The sequence below is a fragment of the Glycine soja genome, chromosome 1, assembly GCF_004193775.1.
Source record: "Glycine soja cultivar W05 chromosome 1, ASM419377v2, whole genome shotgun sequence".
In the NCBI taxonomy this organism is placed as follows: Eukaryota; Viridiplantae; Streptophyta; class Magnoliopsida; order Fabales; family Fabaceae; genus Glycine; species Glycine soja.
In genome coordinates, this window is record NC_041002.1 from 53,651,767 (window position 1) to 53,666,435 (window position 14,669).

General features: G+C 37.2%; 3 protein-coding genes across 3 annotated transcripts; all 3 read right to left on the minus strand.

Annotated features, from left to right (window-relative positions):
* Nucleotides 1-615: 615 nt before the first annotated feature.
* LOC114422666 lies at nt 616-3,961 on the minus strand. The gene is made up of 3 exons (XM_028389145.1): nt 2,773-3,961; nt 1,936-2,141; nt 616-1,842 (listed from the first exon to the last, which is right to left on the minus strand). Exons 1-3 carry the CDS (start codon nt 3,008-3,010, stop codon nt 919-921), a joined length of 1,368 nt encoding a protein of 455 aa, XP_028244946.1. The 5' UTR covers nt 3,011-3,961; the 3' UTR covers nt 616-918.
* Nucleotides 3,962-5,077: 1,116 nt separating this feature from the next.
* LOC114422676 (tubulin alpha-2 chain-like) lies at nt 5,078-7,598 on the minus strand. The gene is made up of 4 exons (XM_028389156.1): nt 7,436-7,598; nt 6,789-7,023; nt 6,309-6,679; nt 5,078-5,974 (listed from the first exon to the last, which is right to left on the minus strand). Exons 1-4 carry the CDS (start codon nt 7,526-7,528, stop codon nt 5,318-5,320), a joined length of 1,356 nt encoding a protein of 451 aa, XP_028244957.1. The 5' UTR covers nt 7,529-7,598; the 3' UTR covers nt 5,078-5,317.
* A 2,773-nt stretch (nt 7,599-10,371) lies between these two features.
* On the minus strand, nt 10,372-14,669 carry LOC114422684 (LRR receptor-like serine/threonine-protein kinase HSL2). Its single transcript, XM_028389168.1, has 2 exons — nt 11,425-14,669; nt 10,372-11,047 (listed from the first exon to the last, which is right to left on the minus strand). The coding sequence occupies exons 1-2, from the start codon at nt 13,994-13,996 to the stop codon at nt 10,683-10,685; spliced, it is 2,937 nt and encodes a 978-aa protein (XP_028244969.1). The 5' UTR covers nt 13,997-14,669; the 3' UTR covers nt 10,372-10,682.

Here is a 14,669-nt window from a genome sequence, read left to right on the forward strand (position 1 = left end):
TACGTCATCACACTTGGTCACTAAACATGTAGGCACATGCTTCTTTATGTCATTAATTTTTGTTTTTTTTTTATTTTAAAAAATGAAAAAAAAGAAGAGAAACAATTGTTCGTGGTGGTGCGGGAGGCAACGGTCATCACGTCTAGGACAATCTCTGGAACAAGGTATCAAAAATACAATTAATGACATGAAACGACATGTATTAAAATAAAACGTAAAAAATTTCTAAGTAGTTGGGGGAAAAAATGAATGTTAAGTAATTTTTTAAAAATAAATTATATTTTAAGTATGAAAAACTTAATTAAATCTTTTTGAAACTACATATTGGGCATATTTTTTATATTAAATTTAAAATATAATGTAATTTTTTTATTCTAAATTTATTGGATAGCGTTCTTAATTCTCTTTTAAAAACATTACAAAATACGTACAATATTCATATCGGCATCTGCGTGCGAGTGGTTCTTCCTTCCCGTAGTCCTATGTAGCTAAAACAATTTTAAATAAAAGTCATTATTTGATATTAATGGGTATTTCAGTTCTGGTGCTGTATTAATTTATTTTCAAATATACTACTTTTCAATCAATTTTTATTATAATATAACCGCTTTTTTTTTTTTTGTAATAAATAGCCTATACAAGTGACTCAAAAGGACCAACCGCATGAATTTCCTGAATGATATGACAAATATTAACAAAAATCTACATACTGCTCTATAGTCTATACCAAAAATCCTGGGCAAGTTGGTGACTGGTGACCCTTCACCTGGCTAGAAGATTATCCCAGTTGAGCAAAGTGATCCCATTATACTAAAAATCTATTGTTAGGGAACTAGATGTATGAGACATTTCTTGTAAAAATACTACCAGTTGTTAAGGGGAGACATAGCTTTGGCTTTTGGAATAGTTGCCATAGCATCATTCATGGGGCAACCAACCACCACCTAGGTCTTTTGGTACACCAATTTCTTCAGCAGCGGAGCTAGAGTCATCCCCCATTACTTCATTTTCACCTTTAGCTGATTCTTCCATAGCATCTTCCATATCTTCTGAAGCATCCTCTTCATTTGCAAAACTCAAACTCCATCCAGGAGTTATGTTTCCTCCTTGTTGGATGAAACTGCCATTATGGAAGAAACTTCGACGAGCAACATCTAGCATATCCTTTGCAGTGTCTTGAGAAGGTGCGCAAGAAGTCAACCCAACATTCCCATTACCAGTATTTCCAACAGACTTAGCTGAAACACCCATGCTACTATTTTTCAAAACTTTATCTGGTTGTGATGGTTCAGAGTAGACTACTTTCAAGTCATGATCCTTTCCAAAATTAACATTTACTCCATTTCCACATGGAACTTGGCCTTGACATGCAGACATAATTGGGTTGCTTTGATTAATTTGGGTATTGCAGCTCACATCTTTAACAGCATTTAAGATGTTTACATTGCTTTCGTGCTGCACCATTGTAGTAGTGGAACGAGTAGTTATTTCTTTATTTTCCACTTTTTTAAGGATAACTTTTTCAAAAATGGGTGATTTAACTGCTCCAAAGGGTGATTTACTCTGATACAGATAGTTACTTAGTGCAGGCTTTTTACCGCCAGCTGGGAGGTGAGACAAATATGATGGATCCACTGAAGCCAATGATCTCTTAGGCCCTCCTCTCTTTTTTGGTTGCACTGTTAATACAGGAATTGTCCCAATAACTTTGTTAGTGGGCACTTCTGCTTTCTTTTTGAACGAGGATACTTCTTCTTCAAGCTTCTTCAGCCGATCATTGTAATCAGAAACTTCAGCTTGCAATTTATTTATCACACTCCACAGCTTAACATTCTCCGCTGACTGCAAGAAATATTTGTTCATATCTGTAGTCAAGACTCAAGACAACAGAAATCATAATGATCATAATTTGAGTGTGAGCTGAGAAGTATTCACCTGAGCTTCCCAAAGTTGTTGATGCTTCTGAGAAAGTTTTGAAGGTGGTCTCATAATTCCATTTTGGGAAGAATGCTCTACAGAAGCTAAGCGATCAGGCACCTTAGGAGTTGCTGAAGAAAAGTTAGGTGCACCAGGAAAACTGAAAACATAAGGATGCTGCATTTGGTACAACTGAGCCATGTAAGAAGGTGGATCCCAAGAATCTGTAAACAAGGTATCAAACTTTATGTTATAGCCTAAATTATATGTTGACTGCACTCAACCAGTAGCTGACATTGACAACAAAGGAAGCGCATACACTTCAAAGATCAAAATATTGGTCATGTTTGGGACTCATATCCGTGTTGAACACTTTAATACTTGCACATTACAATTTTCTTACTTTTATTTGTTAATTTTTTATGCCAAAACAAATGACAATACCACAATAATTATACAAATTATAGTATTTATAATGTCTAGTTGTCTACAATGCCTCACGCTCTTCGTAATATTTTTGTTTTATGTTAATTTTATACTAATTTTGTATGTCATATTATAGCCCTGTTGTCACGTCCCTTAACTTATGTTTGTCATATATCTGCGTTCTATGTCATATTTGTGCTTGCCAGATGACAATAATATAAAACATGATGTATTAGCTAGTAAAATTCACTATGCTCAATTACAGATACATTCATTTCAAATATACTCTAGTAATAGAAAGAAACGCAGGGAAAAACACTCCTACTCCCATAGTATTCTATTTGGTAAAATAACTATCAAATTCAACTCTAAAATAACTGCAGTATAAAGTATTGTGTGCTATATGAAGAGTAAAAGTTGCATAATTACGTGGAAAGCCAGGAAATGTGTAATGGCAAGACATATTGGGAAGTAGTGTCTGTATTGTTGAGGAAGGTCCTCCTTGAAAGCCAGTATCAGTAAAGGGCTGAAAGAATGAAGGGACATTTGCTCCTGGCGGTTGCGGTTGCCAAAAGGATGATGCTGTCTGTGCAAATACCTGCTGATATTGAAACTGCTGCCATTGATTTAAGGCACCAGGTGGTGATGCTTGGGTGGGGAAGTGCATTGTCAAGAACTGTTCTGTGGCATTTTGAGGAGTACAAGGTCATTGAACAATTGGAGGTTGTTGTTGCTGATTTGAGTTGGGCATGCTGTCATGTGAAGGTGAGGGACTACTAATTTTGGCAATAGGACCAACAGTCACATTTGGCTGTGCATTCTCTTGGTTGTGCTGTTAATCATCATATTCATCTAAATAAACTCAAAAGGACTATTTAAACAACTGAAATTGGTTTTTATGATTCTTCATATTTGAGGTATTCATGCTACTCCTTTACATATGATTCCAATTAAAAAGATGAGAACCCTAAGATAGAAGAAAAGTAGTAGATATCATAATGTGTGTTTTTGAAGCCAAAGAGGGAAAAAAATGAATTTTTAAAAGTAAAAATTTATTCAATCTTTACTTTCTTTTCATTTTCTTTTTAGTTCAAATTGCATTCCTACTTTTCTTTCCACCGTTCCTAAGACTGATATTCATATCTAGCCTCTGTTATTCTGTGATTGTATTAACAAAGAACTAAGCCAGAAAAAAACAGGGAAAAAAAGAAAGGGGGAACAAAAATAAAATAGAAAAAGGCTTCACAAGAAGCTGAATTTGTAAAGCCGCAAAAGATTGATCAGAAAAACGAGAGTTCCATACCTGAGGTTCATTATTTGTCTGAGATTCTTGATTACAAACGAAACCGGATTCATGTTCCTTGTTTTTATCTTCCATAGGTTGCAATTAAAAAAAATAAAATGAAAACGATTATTTTGCCTGAAACCTTCCTTACAGTGAGGGATATAAGTCCGTGTTACTGCTAGAACCTACAATGCAAGGATACGCTAAGCGGGAAGCAGCAACTATGCTTCCGAGATTAAAACCCTGAGAATCCGCATGAGCATTCACAGCTTTTTTCTTTCTCTTTATTTCTCAGTTCCTGTGTTTCTTTCTATTTACCAAACATACACTAATTTTAAATATTTCATTAATATCTCTTATTTTTCTTTATCATACTTTTTACATCATTGTAAACAAACATTTTTCTTTACCAAACCACGTATTCAAGGCTTTCAGGCCTGCAAAAGTTCCATTTGCACTTGTAATTATATATATTGAGTATATAATATATTAGGTAATAATTCAATTCAATCAAATTAAATTGGGCCGCTTATTGTCATATGACAAATTATGCAGGTTCGGCTTTGCATTTTACACATCTCCCTAGAATTATGTACTATGCGTCTGTGCAGTTGGCAGAATAGTTTCCTCCAATATCTTGAAATTCTACATTTAAAAATTTACTACTCTAGACTAGACGCACCCTCTCCAGGGAAACCCTAGAATTTCGTAATACAGTAGTTTTTAATAGACACATGCAATATGCATGAATTCCATCAAGGCTAAATAATCAACACTATAAAAAGAACATCGACGCTTTTGGCAAAGCTAACATTTCTTCTCTTTATATACTATTTTTGATGAATAATAGTATTTCTTACTTGGTGTGCCTAAACAAATGAATCCCTTTTCTAATGCCTTCTCTACTTATGTACCGGCACGTGATGTGCAACCCATGATTTCATTAAAAATGACAAAACTTATGTAACAATTATTAGGTCATTAGAATCGGTACTATTACATTTCAATAACTTGCATAATCTTTTTTATTTATTTATTCAATATATGACAAAACTTATATAACATTTAGGTCCTTAGAACTGGAACTACGTCTCAATAACTAACATAATGTAAGCTTTTATTATACTTAAATTAAACTCCAATTCTAATTGAAAAACAACTTAAACAATACTTAATAGAATTATATTTATGTTTAGTTCTTTTTTTAAAATGCATTTTCTTAGGTATTATTTATATTATTCTTTGTGTTTAATCTAAGTAACTTAGTCCTTGAAATTTGAATACAAACTTCTATTACTCATTATTGAGATCAAACTCTAGGAGAATCCTTTCAAAAAAGAAAAATCTTTAGAAGAATAGTACAAACAATAGCTATAAAACTATAGATTTCAAATGCAATCCATGCATGATGTAAGTTTTTATAATTTTTTCAAACGCAATCACGCATAATTAAGCTCCGCAATCACAAAGACAATCAAATTACTGCGCATAAACATTCCAATTTTAACTAAAAGAGCCACAATCATATCATTGAAGTTGCTTAGTGCTGGAACAGAGCAAGCTCCACCAAATGACAAACCATTCATGCAAATAACAGCAGCATATGGCAACAACTTAGAAAATAAAGCCAAGGAAACTACATAAAAGAAACCCATCACGAAAACGTAACTAAAAATGCAAAGTCCTTAATCAATACTCATCTCCATCCTCGCCTTCATCACCTTCCGTAGCCTCTGCTCCGACCTCCTCATAATCCTTCTCAAGGGCAGCGAGATCTTCACGAGCCTCAGAAAACTCACCCTCTTCCATGCCCTCACCAACATACCAGTGCACAAACGCCCTCTTGGCATACATAAGGTCAAATTTGTGGTCAATGCGTGAGAAAACCTCAGCAACACTTGTGGAGTTGGAGATCATGCACACTGCCCTCTGCACCTTGGCAAGATCTCCCCCTGGAACAACAGTTGGAGGCTGATAATTGATACCGCACTTGAACCCTGTGGGGCACCAATCAACAAATTGGATAGTGCGCTTGGTCTTGATAATGGCTACGGCTGCATTAACATCTTTAGGGACCACATCGCCTCTGTACATCAGACAGCAAGCCATGTACTTGCCGTGGCGAGGGTCGCACTTGGCCATCATAGAGGACGGCTCAAACGCGCTGTTTGTGATCTCTGCAACTGAAAGCTGTTCATGGTATGCCTTCTCTGCTGAAATCACGGGAGCATAGGATGAAAGCATGAAGTGAATCCTCGGATATGGTACCAGGTTAGTCTGGAACTCAGTAACATCCACATTCAAGGCACCATCAAATCTCAGAGATGCAGTCAGTGATGATATCACCTGAAAAATATGATGATAAGAAAGTCAGATCACATGTCATAAAACCCGATAATGAACCATCAATTTCATCACTAAAGTTCTACTCTTTTCTCTTAAATAGTCTCCCAAGTCTTAAAAAATCCTTCAAATTGATCCCTAGATGTTAGTAAAATGTATCATATTGTCAACATAGGGACTAAATTGATAGATATTCAATACTTTGGGAACTACATAATTTCATTAATTTAAGGACTATTTGACAAAGAGGGTAATACTTGAAAGACTAAATTGATGGTTTACTCATAAAATGATATTGCAGAGTTTGTTTCAATTTATGTGTTGAAGAAACATAAACCTGAGAAACTAAGCGATTAAGGTTTGTGTAAGTGGGTCTATCAATGTCAAGGGAACGCCTGCAAATATCATATATGGCTTCATTGTCAAGTAGCACGGCAACATCAGTGTGTTCCAGAAGGGAATGGGTGGAAAGGACACTGTTGTAAGGCTCAACCACAGAGGTTGAAACTTGGGGTGAAGGATAGACGGTGAAACCCAGCTTGGATTTCTTGCCATAATCCACTGAAAGCCGTTCCAAGAGAAGGGATCCTAGACCTGAACCAGTGCCACCACCTACAGCATTGAAAACCAGAAAACCTTGGAGACCAGTGCAGTTGTCCGCAAGCTTTCTGATACGGTCCAAGCACAGATTAACTATCTCTTTCCCAACTGAATTAAGAGATCACCATAAGAAAAAAAAAATTGTTAATTTCTTATTACACAATCAAAGAAAAGGCACAATTTTTGAAATGGGTGCAAATGGGGAAAGAAACAGTACTAGTATAGTGGCCACGAGCGAAGTTGTTTGCAGCATCTTCCTTTCCGCTGATGAGCTGCTCAGGATGGAAGAGTTGGCGGTATGTGCCAGTTCTGACTTCATCAATGACAGTGGGCTCAAGATCTACGAAAACTGCACGAGGCACGTGCTTTCCTGCACCGGTCTCGCTGAAGAAGGTGTTGAAAGCATCGTCACCTCCACCAATGGTCTTATCACTTGGCATCTGCCCATCAGCCTAAAAAAACAACACAGTAACGCTCAGCATCCACTCCAACCAAAGAAACTTTTTAAATTTCCAACTAGTACGCTCAACAAATGCAACATTGGTTACAAAGAATGCACGTAGATGGTTACGAAGGTATAGCTGTAGATTGTGCATGGGAGGACGTTAGATCAAAGTGGATTAACGCTGAGTTGACCATAAACAACACAGAATTCGAATTATAAACAAATTATTTAAAAAAGAAAAAAAAAAGAACTAACGTCATATTATGTGTAGTTTGATGAGTAATATCCGAAACAGATCTAGATTTTATGGTGAAATGATGAGCAATTGTGATATATTGAATGTGAAATTCGGAGTGACAGAGAATGGTTCAAGATTTGAATATTAGTATCTAGTAAGGGCAATGTGAAAGATTTATTACCTGAATGGCATGCTCGAGGCAATAGAGCTCCCAGCAAGCATTTCCGACCTGAATTCCGGCCTGGCCAATGTGGATGGAAATGCACTCTCTCATTTTAGCGAAGGGTACAGAGGTTAGCGTTTATTAAGACGCTTCTCTGGTCGAATCTTCCGTTTCTCTGCTTGCTTTCGTTCTTTTATAGTGCGGATTAATATTGGAGACTGGGTCACTCACTCAATGATGTTTAAAATTAACCGCGGTTAACTTGCACTCTTTCTTTTTACGTCAAATGAAACTTTATTGCCGTCCAATTTTACCCAACTTTCCTCCACTTTTCTCGCGCCCAATGTGACTCTTCCACCTCCACCTGGATAGTCCTAACGTGTACCCTTCTAAATTAAGATTCGCACATACTGTTACACCTATTTATTTGGGTTTTATTATTTGAATTTCTATTACCATTTATTTTCCTATGAGTTTATTATTTACATATTTTGGTCTAAATTATTTTAAAATTAATTAATTTATCATATATTATAAATTATGATTGAATAATTAGATAATTTTTTTTACACCATGATTGAATAATTGGATAAAAAATTTATGCCTTTAATGTTTGATTATTTTTTATTTAAATTTGAATGTGTTTCAATTTTCAAAATCAAGTTAATGTTTTTTCATCTGTTTCAAATTCAAATAACTATATTTTATAATAATATGCAAAATATTAATTTTTACGTTGCTAAAACTATACCATAGATTTTTTTTCAGGTTTAACATGATCAATAGGTGCTTGAATTTTTTTAGAATATTAATGTGACCCCTAAACAAAAATTATACGGTTTAAATCTTTAATCTCCTACAATTTTTGTGATTAGATTCTTGGATCTAGTTTTAAATAGTTTGAAACTGCTAAAAAATAATAATTCATTACAATTTTACTAATATTTTGATCATTTTATTTTATTATGAAAATAAGTTGTATATACTTTCTTACATCATAAATACTTATTGAATCAGTGTTCAATTGAATTATTTATCAATGTTTTTATAAGCTAAGAAATACCCTTTTATTAAACCAACTAGTGTGTGGTTTTCTTGAAATGAAAGGGCGCCATTTGATTAATGTAATAACTAGTAAATTCATTTGATTAATGTAATAACTAGTAAATTTTATAATTATGATAAATCTATATTTGATATAAAAATATATCATTCTTTTATCAACAAAATTATGTCTTACTATTCAAGAAAGAGATATGATCTAAAAAGAAAGAAGTGTCATTTTTCTTTCAAATAAAATAGAAAGGACCCGAATCCTTTTATTAGAGACATATATCAATAATACATGCATTCTTTATGTAAAGAAGGAATTCCTTCCATCTCAAGTCAACTTTTTCTATTGATTTGCCTTTGATGTCATCATTGATTTATTGTCAAGGATATTATTTAAGTCACGAAAAAAAAAACCTGTATATCATATGGCATGACTCAAATAATATAAAATAAATAGATATTCTCTCATTACTCACAAGATTAGCAATAACATTTAAGTTCAACTTAAGAAGTGGTTTTTACTTAGATACACGAGCATTTACACCAATTGCAGGGCTTGTTAGTTAGTATTACTTAGATTCGTTTGAGCAAAACTTTATGTAGCATATATAATTATTAAAAAGCCTTAACATGATGTACGCTACCAGATTGTGAAATGAAAAGGATTTTTTTTTTAGGTGTAGGCATTATGGACAATGGATGGATTACATGGTGATTTGGGCTTGAAAGGTTTTACTTTTTCCATCTAACATTCTGCCTGAAAAATCCCAGCGTATGAAATATTCTTTTATCCATGTGTATAATGTATGTTTTGATCTTAACTGCATTTGCATTTTATGCTTGCATTTGTCTCTCTATTTTACTATTATCTCTGCTACTTTAGATTTAAACTACATTAACAGTTATTTTTGCATTCATTTTTCTATTTTAAAAATTTTATCCCTTGCTACTTGTTTGTGCTTGGCATGTTGGTTGGAATCAGATGCTCTTCTTCTGGGATGTATTCAGAGAACTAAAGGGTCATTAACTCAGCGAACACACCAGTTTGAAGTTTTCTATGAAGCTATTGACCGTGCTATTGCTTAACTTGCTATATTTGACTGACAAATGTATGATATGGTAAATATATATCTTCTCCATGGGAAGATACTTTTTGTCTTTACTCAAACCATCGGATAATACTTGGAAAAATACTAAAGGGGTATATTTTTCCTATAACTTTATTTATATTATATTTAGATGTTGATTGGTTTTGGCACTAGCTTCTTCTTACCTCTTCATTGATTCGACTTGTCTATGTTTTTGGAAAGCATAATTGAAGTTGCTGCATGATCAGGCAATTATGTTAGAGTCAAGTAGAAAAAAATTGTCCTACCTTAATGTCTACATAGAACCTGTGAGCCTGTGACAAAGGCTTCGTTTGTATCGCTTTTCTGATGGATGCCACATAATCCTTCAGAAGATGGATGGTTCATCAATCTAATACAGAACCATTTTCCATATTTTTTTCAGAACCGCATGTGAGATGGGCCTTCTCCATCAATAGTCAAGACCCACATGCCTTCACGTTTCCACAACTGCAACTTTTTTGTAGTGGAATCACCCTTGCTTGAAAACCAAGCGCTCATGAGGGAAAGATTCGGTCATACCTGAGCAATCGTATGCTCTCGTTTTTTAGGGAGGAAAAAAGGAAGACAAATTCATCCTATAAAAAGTGTCAACACTCCAACTCTCTAGTGTCTAGAGTCTAGTACCAATATGACAATGTAATACTTAGACATATGAACGTTGGAATCAATTGTGGATCAGATGAGTGATACGCTAATATAAAATAATGCAAACCATCCTTTTTTTAGAAGTTATGCTCCAAAAATAGATAAAGAAAAAGAAAAAAACAAAGATAAGCTAAAGCCTGCAGGAAGGTTTTTCTTTTTCAGTATGGTATGGATGTGACATGACTTTCCAATTCACTACTTACTTTTACTTTGATCAAAGACAGGATTCACGAGCCATCATATATACAACAAGATTTACGTACAATGAGTAACTAAATAATCACTCATATAGCTGTTCATTCCTTAATAATAAATTTGCTCGAAAGTTTGTTTTCTTGCATACACAGCCATCAATCGCTTTCATTTGGTGCCTACCGCCACGGCAATGCAAAATTTGGGTCCTTTTGTGGACAGAGCTTGGGAAGCTCAATACAGCATCATGACAGTTTATGGTCCTTGAGCAATTCAACCACCCTTCTCATTGAGGGTCTATTAATGGGAAACGCTGAGGTGCAGAGTAGGGCCACATTTAAGACCTTCTCTATCTCTTCATAATCACAAGTGGCTGGGTTCAATCTCGGGTCCACAATCTGGCTCATAATATAATCTTTTCCTCCTCCAATATCGCCACTTCCTCTTTCAGGAGATGGTGATAAAACAGTCTCAGTGATCCACTTCACTATATCCTTGTTCTCACCAAATGAAGAGTCATTAGGCCTCTTGCCTGTGATCAATTCCATCAGCACCACCCCAAAACTATACACATCGCTCTTCTCAGTCACTTTCATTGTATAAGCATACTCTGAAATTAAATCAGTTAGGTAAACATTAGCAATTAAGTTTATCAGAAGGAGTCACATTCTCTTTATATTTTTAAAGCAAATTGAGAAGTCATTATAGTTGCTTAAGCTTTGGACAACCTCTACTCACATTCACACCCATCTCAATCATCTCCATACATGTTAAGATTCTCATCGAATCATCTAAAATCATATTAAGATACTATTTAATCTGGTTTTAGCTAAATCTTTACGTGTTTAATTTCACCTTAAAGAATTGATTTTGAATTGAAACAATTTTAAGTAGTTTTTTGTCTTTTAAGTATCTCATTTATGTACAAATTCTCTAGGCAAATTCCTTCCCTAACAAAAATATGGAGAAAAACAAAAGAAAACTGACCAGGAGCAATGTAACCATATGATCCAGCAACCCTGGACATAGCACCCTGGGTGGCCTCACGTTGCAATGTCTTAGCAAGACCAAAATCTGCTACTCTTGGCACAAACTCATGGTCCAACAAAATGTTATTACTCTTGACGTCCCTGTGAACAATAGCAGGCACAGAATCATGGTGCAAATAAGCCAACCCCTGAGCCGCACCCACAGCAATTGCGAACCTCCTAGGCCAATCCATTAACTCCCCACACTTGTCCTCACCATGCAACACATCCCCTAAGCTCCCATTCTCCATGTACTCATACACCAATATCCTAAACTCATCACCACTGCAACTAAACAACAGTTTCACAATATTCGCATGCCGAATCCTTCCCAGAGTCTCAATCTCCGCCCTGAACACCATTTCCACGTCAGGCTTTTGCGCGCCACCAAACAGTTTCTTCACGGCCACCGTCTGCCCCGTCTTGAGCCTCACCTTGTAAACCCGACCCGAACTCCCTGTGGCAATCACGTTGTTACTGATTAAGTTCGGAACTATGTCTTCTTCATTGAACCCCACTCTCTGAAACGCGGTTGACATATAGGAGCTCTTGGATTTGCCACCACAACCCCGCGTCTTGCTCTTCAGGAACCACAACGTCGACCCCACAAGGAGCGAAACGCAGCAAACTAAAACGACAATAGCAAGCAGAGAAAACGGCCTGCGTTTGGAACAAGGAGGCAGGGTTTTCATAACGGGGCTACAGAGACCAGGGTTTCCCATTAGACCCGTTAAGTACACCTGGCGGTTGAAACCTAAAGGAACCACTCCGTGCAACTTGTTACCAGAGACGTTGAACTGGTTGAGTCTTAGGTTCGTCAACTCCACCGGAATCTCCCCCGTTAAAGAATTAACGGCGAGATCAAGGTATGTCAAATCCGGTAAATTTCCAAGTTCTGATGGGATTGAACCGGTGAACCGGTTAAACGACAAATCCAACTCTGTCATGTCAGTCCAGTGGGTCACGTTACTGGGAATTTCGCCGGTGAACATGTTCTCTTGCAGTCTAAGTTTCTGTAATTTTGTCAACTTAGTTACGCACGTGGGAACTTCACCGGTGAAGCGGTTCTTGCTGAAGTCAATCTCCATGAGATTATGAAGTTCACATATTTCCATTGGGAATTGGCCAGAAAAGCTGTTACCGGACAAAATGAGTTTGGTGAGTCCCCTAGAGATGGAAGCAGAGACAGAACCTTGGAACCTGTTGTTGGACATTTCCAGAAACTGAAGCCCAGCAAGGGCCCAAAACGATGGCGGCACCGGGCCCGAGAACTGGTTGTTCTGGATTCTAACATATTGAAGTGAACGACACTCGCCGTATTGGTCAGGGAGCGTTCCAGAGAAGCGATTCGCGAACGTGATGAGATGCTCCAGTTTGTTCCCCTGGCAGAGGTACTTTGGCAACTCTCCCACCAAGTCATTGGTTGAGACATCGAAATCTTCTATGTCAGAGTTTCGCCCCAGATCTCGTGGGAGTTTCCCGGTGAAGCTGTTGTTGAAGAGTTTCAGTTGCTTCAGATTCGGGTTTGAAGCTAGACTTTCGGGAATTTCTCCCCTGAGAAAGTTGTCGTTCAGGTTGAGAGATTGGAGATGCAAAGAAGCAATTGTGTCTGGTAGTTTTCCCGTTAGAGCGTTCTGAGAGAGGTCTAAGCAAATTAAACTGCTGAGGTTTCCTAAACCTTGGGGTAATTCGCCGAAAAGCTGGTTTTCAAATAGTTCAATTTGTTCAACGTTTCTCAGACCTGAAATGCTGTTTGGGATTGTACCTGACAAGGAGTTCTGAGACAAATCAAAGTTCTTGAGCGAGGTGAGGTTACCGATGGCGTGTGGAATTTCCCCTACGAGGTTTACATCGGCGAGGAACAGTGTTTCGAGATTAGAGAGGTTTCCTAGTTGGGAAGGTAAAGGTCCTGGTTTGAAGGGGTTGTAAGCTAATTCCAAACGAGTTAACTCACTGAGGTTTCCTAGGAAGGGAGGGATCGTTCCGCTGAGGAGGTTTCCGGATAAAACGAGCGTTCTCAGATGTGGAAACTGTCCAAAACTCGCCGGAATGTCGCCGGTGAAGTTGTTCTTTGAGAGGTCTAGCTCTCTTAGTTCGGTGAAGTCCGGCGGGAATTCCGGCAGGACTCCGACGAAGTAATTGTCGGAGAGGTTCAAGAGACGGAGGTGGGAACAGAGAAGCAGAGAGTTGGGGGAGATGGAGTTGGTGAGAAAATTGGAAGCCACAGAGAGGCTTTGGAGGGTGTGAATGCGACAAAAACCGAAGGGGAAGTCGCCGTAGATTCCAGTTTCGGAGAGGTCAATGGAGACAAGTGAGTGGTTTCGTGCGTCGCAGGTAATGCCGGTCCAGTTGCAGGGGTGGTGGTCTGTGTTGGGCACCCAGTTTTTGAGACTCTTGTTTTTGTCTTCGAGCTGAGTGTTCTTGACCCCAAGTAGAATCTGAGTCTCTCTCTCGAGGGACAAAACTTGAGATAAACCACTACTTGAGCACAATAAACATAAAAGTAAAAACAGAAACAATGGTTGCGGCATGTTTCTCAATTTAAAGAGAACGAAGCAAGGAAGGGTTAAATTTGCAGTGAGGAAATGAGAAATGAGAATGATTAACTTTTGAGGGGACCTTGTTTGTTGTTTAGTATGAGTACTCACACTGTCTCGTCCTCGTGAGTGAGAAAAAGGGAAGCACGGAGATAGCTCCTCTTCTTCTTCTTCATGTCATGCATGGAAATGGTGACAAGTTGGAAGCAGACATGAGTGATGTGGAACTCACGCGGTTCTCTTTGTTGAAGTAATTAAAAGGGTATCATCTTTTGAACTATGATGAGTGAGAAAAGGACGTTTGTGTTTAGAGACGTGATTCGCGTTGGCGTATTTTCAAAGGTTGAGAAAAGAAGTGGCAAAAAGGAGCTACTTTTAATGTGCATGCCAAACCAGAAGCTGAGAGCATATAGGACACTACACTGGTTCAGCACACAGGTATATATTGCTTCCAGAAATAAAGAGAGTTGTGCTGTAAGTAAAACTTTGGATTTGATTCGGACCTGTAGTTTGGTGTGAATCAATTTCAACTGGGAACCAATTCTCTTTCCTCTTCTTGCCTTTCTTCTAGAGAAAAAAAAAAGTGAGGAACGAATAATAACTACAGTTTCTGGTCTTAGATTTCAGACATTCCAAATTTACCAAATTGAATTCATTCCATCCACTC

What these genes read in the sequence shown, in the direction of transcription:
- LOC114422684 (XM_028389168.1), bottom strand. Translation starts at nt 13,996, where the DNA reads ATGCCGCAACCATTGTTTCTGTTTTTACTTTTATGTTTATTGTGCTCA. An exon ending in ATATGGTTACATTGCTCCTG is followed by an intron (nt 11,048 to 11,424) that starts GTCAGTTTTCTT and finishes ATTTAATTTCAG; the next exon opens with AGTATGCTTATACAATGAAA.
- LOC114422676 (XM_028389156.1), bottom strand. Translation starts at nt 7,528, where the DNA reads ATGAGAGAGTGCATTTCCATCCACATTGGCCAGGCCGGAATTCAGGTC. An exon ending in CGCTCGTGGCCACTATACTA is followed by an intron (nt 6,680 to 6,788) that starts GTACTGTTTCTT and finishes CTCTTAATTCAG; the next exon opens with TTGGGAAAGAGATAGTTAAT. An exon ending in TTAATCGCTTAGTTTCTCAG is followed by an intron (nt 5,975 to 6,308) that starts GTTTATGTTTCT and finishes CATATTTTTCAG; the next exon opens with GTGATATCATCACTGACTGC.
- LOC114422666 (XM_028389145.1), bottom strand. Translation starts at nt 3,010, where the DNA reads ATGCACTTCCCCACCCAAGCATCACCACCTGGTGCCTTAAATCAATGG. An exon ending in CACATTTCCTGGCTTTCCAC is followed by an intron (nt 2,142 to 2,772) that starts GTAATTATGCAA and finishes CCTTGTTTACAG; the next exon opens with ATTCTTGGGATCCACCTTCT. An exon ending in AACAACTTTGGGAAGCTCAG is followed by an intron (nt 1,843 to 1,935) that starts GTGAATACTTCT and finishes TATTTCTTGCAG; the next exon opens with TCAGCGGAGAATGTTAAGCT.